The 12,175-nt window shown below is 41.0% G+C and overlaps 1 protein-coding gene across 3 annotated transcripts in view; it reads right to left on the bottom strand.

Annotated features, from left to right (window-relative positions):
- Positions 1–1,360: 1,360 nt before the first annotated feature.
- Positions 1,361–12,175, bottom strand: part of LOC130182638 (short transient receptor potential channel 4-like) — a 28,687-nt gene continuing 17,872 nt past the window's right edge. For all 3 annotated transcript variants that reach the window (XM_056397700.1, XM_056397701.1, XM_056397702.1), the window contains 9 exons: positions 6,568–6,913; positions 5,833–5,972; positions 5,544–5,744; positions 5,334–5,455; positions 4,851–5,046; positions 4,544–4,738; positions 3,912–3,953; positions 3,404–3,493; positions 1,361–3,064 (listed from right to left, as the gene is read on the bottom strand). In XM_056397700.1, the coding sequence (XP_056253675.1) occupies positions 2,351–3,064; positions 3,404–3,493; positions 3,912–3,953; positions 4,544–4,738; positions 4,851–5,046; positions 5,334–5,455; positions 5,544–5,744; positions 5,833–5,972; positions 6,568–6,913 (2,046 nt within the window). In that variant the 3' untranslated portion in view covers positions 1,361–2,350. The remainder of the gene's footprint in view (positions 3,065–3,403; positions 3,494–3,911; positions 3,954–4,543; positions 4,739–4,850; positions 5,047–5,333; positions 5,456–5,543; positions 5,745–5,832; positions 5,973–6,567; positions 6,914–12,175) is intronic.

Genomic DNA, 12,175 nt, shown 5'->3' with positions numbered 1-12,175 from the left:
TGAATATTTCATCTCTTTTTCACTTGCTTGGTCACTTGTTCGCTTACAGAAGGTCTCCTGGTGGTTCAGTCTCCTGCTCCTCCACTCCTTGAGCAAGATACCCAGAAGAATATAATGGAATATATTGGCTGTAGTACTCATTCGATTAAAAAAAGTTATGCCCCTCACAGGACTGAAAAGGTTTTCAGGGGCAGTATAAGACCAAATTTTCGGCAGATAAATGACACACAATATCCTCTCATTTTGTGGTTTTGCTGTACTGACTGTTATTGATATTTCAGTTTTTAATGACCAGATTGTTGATGGAGCAAGAAGGAAAAAGCTTTCTGAAAGAATTCTGAAATTCTTGGCAGAACTTGGTCAAACTCCATATTGCAATCATAATGCAATCATTATAATTCAAAAGTAACCGTTGTTTAAGCCCAATCAAGCAGCTTTACATAAAGTCTTCTCATCTGTCTATTAAATCATTTAAAGGAAAAAGGTACATGGTAAAGTCAAATATCTGGTAGTGAAGGGGACAGAGTCCAAATATTCTTCAAAATTACAAAATGACTTTCAAAACCATTAATGCACTTATAATATTTCTTGTCTGACAGACGAGCTGCCTGACCGAGCTGACATTGATCCTGAGGAGAATTTATCATTCTGGATTTTGCATGTGCTTTTATTTTGAAACCTCAGGAGTGGTGTTAACCTAAGTCTTTTAAATAAGAAGTGATTAGACAAAATTAATGACAAATTTTGAATGATTTATATTTCATACCATGTCTGGTAGATTGTCAGCATTACAAATAATTAAAAATGTGTAAGCTATATGTCAACTATTAACCCATAAACGATCCTTGTATGCGTGCATTGTCTTCAGTGGCTGTTTAATGGAGAGACTGGTCCTGGTGCTGCTGCTGTTATGCCTCTATCACTTTGAAACTCTTTTAAGGACAAAACATTTCATGAACACTTCACATCCATGAAAACTGCAAAGTTCAGATAGAAAGATTTGTTAAGGAGCTTTTTGTTTTGCTAGTCCTACCAATGTTAGAATTAGCAGCTGTTTACTTACTCGTCTAGATGAAATGTTGCGAGTTCTGCATCCATCAAACTTCATTCCTTCACTCGCGAACAGCTGTCTCCAGTGATGGAAGCAGCGCCAATGTTATCACTTCTTCTCATTTACTGTTAGTTAGCATGCTAACTAGCTAGCCCTGGTCCGGTTGGCCTGTCTCTTCACTTTCCAATACCAAGTCACTGTAGTGTCCAGGCTGCCCTGAAGGAGTCATATCATATCCTCTTGTATTGCAAATGCAATGATGGCTGAATCTCTTGGCAAGAAACATTGAACAAAAGAAAAAAAGCCAAATACAGAGTGTATTTTTAGGTTTATTTCTGGTCTATGTTTTAATCTCTATAACATCATTCGTACAAACTAACATGACATCTAAGGTACTTTTTAAAAACAGCAAATCTTTTCAAAATAACAAGTTCATTTTCTGCGGGAGTGATAAAACATGAATAATATGTTGCTTTAAATGGTTGATAGACTCTTTTCAACAATTCATGTTGTTTATCTCCCATTATTCTTTGACTGGCAGTTGGCCACACTTTACCCTACATATGTGAATACTTGAACTGTCGCCGCTTAACATGCGATCGTCCTCGTCGGAATGATGAGAATCACAATCCCAGGTTTTTGCATAGAAAAACATTGACATTGAGTTGCTGTTGCATGATCAAAGCTTGACACGTCTTTAAGATATCGTACGCCAGTGTAAAGTGTGTAAAGTGCAGAAACAGACAGAATAAGGCAGAGAGTCAGGTCTAAAACAGAACACATCTATTGCTCTAGTGAGTTAAGGATGGGAAGCGATAAAGCAGCATAGAGACAAACAGGAAAAGAAAAGAGGTAGAGAGAGATTGATAAGAGAGCATGGCGAACGATTGAAAAACTGGAAAAGGACGCGTCAGATAAGAGCAAAGGGAGAGAGGGGACATTAAAAAAAATGGAAATTATCAGTTTCAGGAAATAATTACTTTCCAATTATCTGCAGGGAAGAGATAAGATAAAATAATTTTATCCTCAAATCTAAATCCTTTACAGAGCTCCATTTACCTTTGCTGCACCTCCTCTGCTAATATAGTGGCATTTCAAAACTCTTAAACCAAAGGCCTCCCTGAGTCTCCGCAGATCAAAGCTGATCATTTAGTTTAGTAATTACTGGGAAAGTTAGACTCTGTGCAAAACAAACAATAACACATACTTTTCTGAAACCGCATTCCTCACTTGATTGTCAGTCTCTGTCTTCAGTCCAGCAATACGTGGCCTGTAGTTGTGTTCATGCATTGCCATGTCTTAGGCTTCTTCTCTGCATGTTCCTGTCAAACATCCATCAGCTACTGGGTCAACGTAGGACAAACTCTCTTTGTCCTTTTCATTGGTTTCTTTTTCCCCATCTTCCTCCAAGCTGCAGTTGGTATTTAAGACCTCGCTATCCTCATTCGCTGCCTCAGTAACTGTAGCTTCTTCCGCCTTCTCTCCCTTTGAGATCTCTCTCTCATCCTCACCTCTAGCCGTATGCTCTTTGACCTGCTCCTCGGCGTCTGAGCCCGCAGACTCCCCTGCTTCCTCTGATAAAGAGTACATCTTTCTGGAAATCTCTCCTGCACCTGACGTGCCTTCATTGCCCCCCCAGTGGTGTTTCTGGAACAAGCCAAAGTCAGTGATATCTTTGGGGAAGTTTTTCCTCTGGTTTGAATTTTCACTGGGGGTCTCATCAGACACCAGGGACAAGAGCCCATTGGCTAGACCATTGGAGGACTCTGGTGGCCTGGGTGACGCTGTAGAGCTACTCTGCTTGAGGATGGAAGTGGTGATCTTGAATCTATTGAGTTTGCTTTTCACCTGGCTGCTCTGAGGGCAGGAAGAAACCTTAAGCAAAGAATTGGGGTAAGCAAGACTGGACTCCACCGAGCTGCCGCTGGCCTTTGCCCCTGGTAGAGCAGGCTTCCCCGTCTTCACCATGCCCATCACCTCGTAACGAAAACTGGAGATATCTTGTTTCAGCTCCTGAGAGAGCAAAGCAAAGATTAAGCTCCCCTGGTAAATTAAGTAATGCTTTTCATTGAACTATTAGTCCCATCAGTCCCAGTTGTTGGTATCTGCAGAACACTCCACAGAGTATCGATTACATGTCGACTTGGTCAGTACTAAGTGGATAAAGTGTAATAGCTATGACAGACAATAGGCATTAACAAGCCAAGATTGTATGAAAAATAGAATTTTATGATGCTAAAAACTAAACATCACAATTCAACCATCGTTAAACCTGCAGAAAGTAATTTGATTAGAAATGTTGATTATAGTGTAAGTTATACTTTCTCTTTCCCTGTAGAACCTCAGCCCTACCTTGAAGTTCTCTTCAGTTAAGCCTTCCTCTGTCTTGGCATCTCTGATCATGGCGGCCACATAACGTTTCACCAAGTTCCTCAGAACCTCCTACAACAGTAAAAAGAAACTGCCTTTGAACACAATAACATTTTTAATATTGTATCAAAGTGTCATTTCAATACAAAACTCAAAGTCAATAAGCTGGGACAAAGATGACAAATATGAACACACAAAAGAAAACACATTTTACGCTTCAACTCCTATATAAGTAATAGAATAACCCCCTGCAGATGTGGACAAATAGAAAACCCTCTACACTGAATGGTAATGAACATCCCACTGAGTGTAACTCTTAGGCCTATTGTACGAGACATCACTTTAGCATTCTATTGACAGATTGAAACTGAGCAAGTGGAAGAGCAGAATATGTGATGACACACTTACATATACACACACACACACACACACACACCAGCAGAGGATAGTGATTTTTTCCAGCTTGCTTTGCAAGACACACTACATGTACCTGGTACTGATGGTTTATCCTCAGATTCTCTGCTGCTCGCCTCTGCACAGATGTTGGATGAAAAAGAGAGTAAGGGGAAGAGAGAGAAACCAAAACATATTTAAATTTTCTTTATAAAAAACTTTGCTTTGTCTGTGTGTCCTGCAACACATGGGCCCTGAGAGTTGTTGCAGGAAGGACCGCTGCTCTAAAATGTGATTTCATTGAAAAAACAAAAAAGGATTCCCCTTGACTAAAGATTATTTTTTATTACTGATTAATCTGCCTGCCTGTTTCTCTGTTAATCGATGACTCATTTTGTCTATAAAATGTCAGATCACTGCCCAAGATGGCCTCATGAAATTCCTTGTTTTATCTCACCATCAGTCCAAAATGAAAGATGTCTATTTTATCATCATATGAGTAATAAAAAAAAAAAAAAGCAGAAAATCCTGACATTTGATAAGCAGAGATGGATGCTGGATTAGTTATGAAGTCATCGAACTGATTCACTTACGAATCATTTCAAAATAAGAAAGATACATCATTTATGTCCAGTTAAGTATTCCTTTCCAAACAAACCAGACCCCTTTTCTTTCTGTCACTGTGAAACTCAAATAAATGTGTTTTTAAGTGTTTGACACCAAACTTACTCCGAGAGATCCGAAGGTTTCAGGACGCTTGGAGTTTGTCCTCTCGCACACTTGCCTCTTAATCCAACACATGAGGTACCAGAATGACTTGGGGCTGGGGATGATGTTGAAGGGGGCCGGCAGAGTGGCCCCTTCTTCGAAGTAACTCATCCACAGCTTTGTCCTGGCAAACTTCCACTCAATGTCTGCGTGATCCTGAAATCAAGATTAGGGGCACATTGGAAAAGCATGTTTGCATTGCGTCATCTTTTCCACACACACACATATGTTTTTTTTTTCTTTACAGTGTGTTTGTGTCTGTGCTCACAGCAATGTGCTGGTAGGAGTTGTTCATCATGGCTATGAGCATGTTGAGGAGCACCACCAGTGAAATGATGTTGTATGTGCCGAACATGGTGGCGCCGACAAACTCGGTGAACTGGTGGTCCGCGTCCACGTTGGTCACGTACAGGCTGATCAGGCCAAAGATTGACCAGAAGAGAGATTGCAGGGTCTCAAACAACCTGCAAAGGAAAGAAGCATGTTACTCAGATAAATAATATGAATGGTCATTGAGTTTTTATAAAGGTGAGTAAAAGTCCTTTAACCCTGTGTTTATGAAATTCTACAAAGACATCACATTCACTTCGCAACTGAAAACTTTTTTTTTTGTTAGTTTTCACACATTTTACAACCATTAACAGCAACACACAGACACACAACTCTCACATCTCTCTTTGCCACTCGATTTCGCAACATCACACATACTGCATGACATACGCAGGCAGAGTTTAGATGCACGTGAACTCACGTGGAGAAAGCGTTATTCTGCTCCACACATCTGATTCCCTTGCATTTCCCCTTCTCGTCTGAAGCTTTGGTCTCGTAGTAAAAGTAGAGCTGGTTCAGCCCGTTAGCGAAGGCCAGCAGGACCTGGAGACAGACAGCATGTGATTGTATTTCTGTCATATTTACTGCGTGTTTATGTTCCCACAGGTGTGCAAACGTCGGTGTTGTTTACCAGACAGTAGATGAAGAGGAACTTCAGGATGTCCAGCAGCATTCTCCCGAGAGAGATCTGCAGCGGCCCCAGATGGGAGTTGGCTGTGAACAGCGAGATCAGGCGCAGAGAACTGAAAATGTTTGCTATTGCAAACACTGCCTCAGCTACTAGAGTCGGGTGCCACATTTCCCACTGGTTCCTCGGTTTACTGCCACTGTACTGAACGGGGAGAAGAAGAAGAAAAAGAGCAGATAAAGTGAGAACACACTACACCTGTTAATTCTACTATTCATAGATAACCGGTTACCTTAGTGTAGGCTACAATCTTGAGGGATATGGTGGCCAAGTACAGAGAGTTCATGACAAAGTCCATCAGGTTCCACCAGTCATGGACATAGTCTTGGAAACCGCCATCCCACATTTGCTTGATCTCTGCCCAGATGAATCCTAAAAATACAGAGTTTGTCTGATCAGCTGTTCGATAAAAAACCTCGGACAGTGTTTGTTTCTGGAAGGCATCAGTTCAAATTGAATAGTTATTTTGGGCATCCAGGGTTCAGCAAATCTGCTAATTTTCCGCATAGAGTGGGAGTCAGAGCATTTCAAGCTTGAGTGGGCGTGGAGCTCCCCTGACTGAATCTCCACTAGAAAAGATCAGAGACTGCGTTAGAAAATATCTGGTTATTTTATTATCAGGACTAAGAGTCTGCAGCTCTGTGAGGCTGAGCTCAGACACAGTGGTGCTTTGAGTTACATGCTAAAATCAGCCTGCATAATGATAAAGCTAACATTATATACATAATTGTGAAAATAACTTTACAAACTCAAAATCTTTTTGACCCTAATTTGAGCCCATAGAAGTGTTTTGAATTTGCTACATCTCTGATCTGCAGCTCGGATTCATCTCCTCCACAGCAACGTCAACTGAGGCTCATGGGTATTGTAGTAATTAGAGCGTTTTACTACACCACACTGATGGAAAAAATATGATCTTTTATATGTGAAGCTTTGTAAACTGACTGCAAATTGAGCTTTTACTCACCCAGCACCCAGGGCAGGATCATCCACTCCACGGTGGTTGGTGCAGGGCCCTGCCTATCCTGCCGGTCCTGCTCTGTGGTGACAATGTGCTGGGAGGCGAGCAGCAGCAGGAATAGAAAGGTCAGGTAGGACGCCGTGTGGCAGATGAACTTGATGAAGGGCTTACGGATGAAGAGGCCGTAACGACTCTTTGGAAGGATGAGGTAGCAGAAAGCAAACACTGGGTAGAGGAGGCCGATGAAGACGCAGGTGAAGAACTTCCCTGCCCAGTGCCGCCGCCGCCAACCGGGGAACTCATCATACCACCGGGATGCCAACAGCTGCTGGCAGTTTGGCTGAGCTACGAACTTGAAGAAACAAGAAAAAAGGAGGGTTATAATTTCCATCTTTTTGATCTGCAGAGATAAGAAGAACTTCTCATACACTAATCTGAGGTATTATTGCAGCATGTAAACCTGCTTTGAGTCAGCATCCTCAGCCGGAGGCTATTTAGTGGTTTTACACAGAACATAATACCCCTAGTGACCACATGCCAGAATTAGCACCTGCAGCAAGTTCCATTTGAGAGCAGACGAATGGACGAGTAGGAAGTGTTGTAGGTGTGAAAAACTGAAGAGTAATCATCTACGCACGATATATCAGAAGGAAATCAGGTAATGGAAGGAAAGGAAGCTTTACACATGCAGCAAGGTCAGAGCAAAAGAGTCCACATGTTGTCAATAAACTGGATGATGGTGTTTTTAGATGACTGCATTGCATTTCTTGTTGATTTTCTTCAGATAATAACACAGAACTGAGATGTCTGAATATGATTGGAGCTTCATCTAAAGCAGACGATATTTTGTCTAAAGCAAACAATACTTTGTCTCATTTCTTACCCACGACTGGGACATAAATCAACATGTGGGAAATATTTTGTGTTCCTTTCTGTTGTTTGGCTTGTTCAATGTTTTGTGTTCCTGGGGGATCAATACCTTATGTGACTGCGAAAGTGAAAAAAAATAACATGGGAAATTTTGTGTAAGTTAAAGCCGCGCTCCTCTTGGTAACTAAGTACAGGTTTAAAAAATAATCAGCTAAAACGTCTGCATCAAAACTGCAGCTGTGCTGTGAGACTGTCTCAGCCAGTTGGACCGGAGCTACATCAACAGCCTCTGGTGATAATCTAGAGGTATCTGCGTTACACTGGTGTAACTACAAAAGAGAGAAAACACATCTCATGCTGTGTGGAATAAATGAGTGTAACCGCATCCACGTGCACTGTTGCGAAATATCACGTTGAGCCTCTATATCAGAGTCAAAGTGTTGACCGGCACTGGTGGGTGCCAATTCACCAACTCTGCAGCCTTGTTACCATGGGAACCAGAGATCCCTATATGCGTTGGGGTCTGGAGTGGAATTGCTCATATTTCCATGCTTCAACTGCAATATTACTGCGAAAACTTGAGAGGAAATGCAGAGAGTAAATAGGGGGATGAATTTGATGGATGAGTGGAGAAGAGGAGGAATAACTTTTCTTTTCCCAAATGAGGGAGAGAGAGAGCGAGAGAGAGAGAGAGAGAGAGAGCATTAAGATAATAGGGATGATCAATGATAAGGCTTCAACTCTTTTGTATCACTGGCATATTGAGATGATGGAAGAATAAAGGGGAAAGAGAAAGGGAGAGAAAAAAAAAAACCCTACTGATTTTCTTTTCTCATATGACTCATTTGAGCATGAGCCTTATTATAGAGAAAATGTCTAACCTCATTAAGTTTCACCCAAAGTCTGAAGCAGACCCGTGGGTGCAGGATAACTCTTGTAAATGAAGTATTTTACCCCAGAAAATAATAAAATAAAAGATTCTTTTTTAAAAATGAGCCACTGTTTTAAATTCTTCTGCAGCTATAGATAGAACTGTTCTATTGTCTATTTAGAGAAAGCTTGAAGGATTTTTATCACATCTGTTCTGTCACACACGTATTTGGACTTTTGGAGGCACAAGTGATCGGTCCACTCATGAACAAAAAAGGCTTCATTGTTAGTTTGCATCTTGCACCACTTGTCAGAACATTACTTCTAATCAATGACAGTAAACAAGAAGCACTTTGAGCTGCCTAATGTCTTGCCTTAATCAGCATGCGTTAAAAAGTGACAGTGATGCTAATGAGGTCACAAATTAAGGTAATTAATGCTATAATTAGGAAGCGTATCCATGCTAATATACTTGTCTAAAATCTAATCAGATTAACTACTATAAAGAGGGAATCTGTTGTCTTAGTAAGAGGCTTTTATTTTGTTATTTTGTTCACATTTTTTTATTTTGCAGAGGCATAATAGATTTTAATTGGTTTGGTAGGCGAATGTATTAAAGTCTAGCAAAGGAGTGAGAAAAAACAGCTGAGAGAGGATAACTTGCTTGGATTAATTCTTTTTTAAAATATTTTTATTTAATCCTTAACTTCCATTCATTATATGTAATACTTTCCTATCCTAAAACCTCTCCTCCAATCCTTTGTCCTTGGGGAGAAAGTCATTGTTATGGCGCCCACAGTCACTTCCAATACTCAGCAGTACTAAAGTGCCATATTTGCCTTAAGTGGCTTGTTCACACAACTCAAACAGAAACTCTCCAGGTCTCAAGTCCAGTCTCCCTTCCCCGCCTCTCTCCCCGCTCTCGACTGTCCAAAAAATGCCAGGTAAGTGCTCATCACTGTGTCTGCTCTGCAGCTCTGTGATGACAAGTTATCCTGCAGCTTTACCAACATAAAAACTCTTCTTTTCCACTTCCACAGACTCTCACTAACAAGCACACAACTTGCAGCTGGTTATGTTTTAGTTGCTTTTTGCTTTGGAAAGAGCTGAAGTGCAGGTTGATATGAAGTCCAAGGTCCAAGATCGTAAACTGATGATTTCAAATATTTTTCTTTAAAAGCCAATACTTTATACATATTTACTGGTTTATGTGGTCAAATGTGGCAAAATCCTCCATCTTTGCTTACATGGACACTCAGCTGGAAAGGATAGTGGTTTTAAGTGTGGGAAGAGTTTACACTGTGTAAATGCATGACTTGCTTGTTTAATCCATGGTGTTGTTGCATATAAAAACCTTTCAAGTTCATCAGAATGAGTCTACAAAGCTTATATCTACAAACATGCTTAAACCGCATCGACCCACACACTGATGATCACACCTGTCTGTCTGTCACCTTTAATGCAGCTGAACTGGTCTCTGACACTGACACTGCCAAAACAGTGCAAACATAAAAGCTGGTGCTGAAAATGTCCACTTTTAAAATGTGTCCCTGCATAAGTGTAAATCTATAATATAAACTTAGTAAAAGAGAAACTAGATCAGATCAAGCAAGAGATCTAACTAGTCACTTCTGGCGTTAGTGTGAGGTTATTTCACCTCTTTCGCAAATAAACTTGAGCGGCTATGTTTCAGACTGCGTTGGCAACAAGTGGTGTTATCTATGTCGCCATCATTTGAAGGCTGAATATTGCTTAACACCGGAGACTCAGATATACGTTGCAGTGGACCGCTTAAACAGCAGAGAGCTAACAGCCCGCCGCTAAATAACACTCAATCCTGTTAGTGCAATTTCATCTGCCTTTAATGGAGACATTAAAAAACATGTGAAACACTGAATTGCAGTTTTTATGAGATATCACAAGGGGGCAACGTGAAACTACAGCATGTAAAATTGATAGGTCTCCCTTGGCACCCCTAAGAATTTCAAATATTAAAGAGGCAGTCTGCTTGTTCTCTCTTCAACATACTCACCTACATTTGTTTTCAAGCATTTGAGTAAAACGAGGGTAATCCACTGCTGGAACCCTTGGGGTGGTAGAGGGGATAATCGGCACTTCAATGTGTATGTGTTACTGATCGTATTTATCTGATTTGACGTCCCGCTGCATCAAAGCACAGACTTTTCTGTTAGCTAAGCTCTTTAGATGGGAGGCCTGTGGAGATTTCTCCTCAGACCCGTCTAAATTGCCTTTCTAAACCCTGAGAGCACAGCAGCAGCAAAGCTGGAAAACACACACAGATGCAAGGATAAATCCAGAAAACACACACATACACACTACATGCCTAAGAGGGTTAAGAGGAGAACTGTCCTGCATTTTGTTCAGTTGAGGGTCAAAAACAGGAGCTCACTGGGGCAATCATCGGTAGGCAGCACGATAAAAATAAATAAATTCAGCTTGAGTGTCATGCCAATTACAGAAGAGCTCGAATGTTTGTCTGCAAAATCGGTGGAAGAGACAAAATGCCCTGAAAATGATAACTGCTCTCTGCACAAACAGTCAAACGAGCCTTTCCAGTGCAACTAAGTGTCCACTTATCCCTCAATGGGGGGGGGGGGGGGGGGGGGGGGGGGGGGGGCAAAACCGTGTCTGGCTTAAAGATCATCTGTCGCAAACACAAAGCAATCCCTTTAACTACCTCTGTGTCTGTGTATGTCCAATTAGAAAAGGACATATGTCATTTTCCCCCCTCTCAGGAGACGGCCATGAAAGATGTTATTATATTACCAGTGCTTCACTGAGCTTAACCTCTTCCACTGCAGACTCTCATTTCAATGTGCAGCAAGCCTGTGGTTTCATGTTTCATTTCTCCAAATCAAGGAAAAGTTTACTGTAAGAAAAAATTTTTAAAAACCCTCAAAACGCCTCTGGCCGTAACTGGTAATAAGTACAATATATTCTCAAGTGGTTGAATTTATATAAAATCCTTTTGCAAGACCTCTGCACCTCTGCACATGCTAAAAACAGTAACTACACAACTGCATATAACGCGTCTGCTCCGTCTAATATTGAATCTCCTGCTGTAGTAAGATTATTTAGCTCTTTCCAGTTGAAATCAACTTCTCTCAGCTGTTTGTTAGAGATGAGAGTTTGAGTTTTGAAAAAGTCAGGAATGAGAGAAATGTAACTTGACTGTAGCACATATTTGAAACTATTCTGGAAACAGGTGAAGATGGTTTAAAAAGCTTTTACTTCAATGGCAGATTTTCCATTTGTCTTTTTTTTTTTTTATTTGGAAAATAAAAAAAGACTTTACCGACTTAATTACAGAGAGAAATGTCTTTATATGGGAGATATTTTTTTACATCAATCACACTACAGCACTGTCTAATAATTTCTCACACACACACACACACACACCCTGACAGACGGAGCATTTCCAGCAGAATAACTTTACCTTGAAATGACTGCTAACCAGCCTAAGCAGCTGGGACATTCATCATTTGAAAAGGGCAGCTGGGTGGATTGTTACTGTCATCACAAGACACTGTCCTCCATCAAAGTCATAGTGCAATCGAAGGGTGTTATAGATAGGAAGCAGGAGAAGGACATAGTGGGATATCACCTGGATAATTTCAACTCCCCTGGGGCGACGAAATGTGTGGAAGGACAGCTGTGGCAAAGGAGGGAAAGGGAGGAGGAAGGGGACGGTTGTTTACTGCCATCAACAGAGAGGTTGGGTAAGACGACTGTGTCTCCATGAGCAACAGTTGGATGGATGAAGGAGGGAGAAACTGCAGCGTCACAGAAATCGAAACTCCTGCAAAAGTGCATCTGCTCTGACAACCAGACAAAGCTCCCTGCTAAAGACAGC

This window comes from Seriola aureovittata, chromosome 15 (assembly GCF_021018895.1).
Source record: "Seriola aureovittata isolate HTS-2021-v1 ecotype China chromosome 15, ASM2101889v1, whole genome shotgun sequence".
Lineage (NCBI taxonomy): Eukaryota > Metazoa > Chordata > Actinopteri > Carangiformes > Carangidae > Seriola > Seriola aureovittata.
This window is presented reverse-complemented; position numbering and strand designations above follow the sequence as displayed.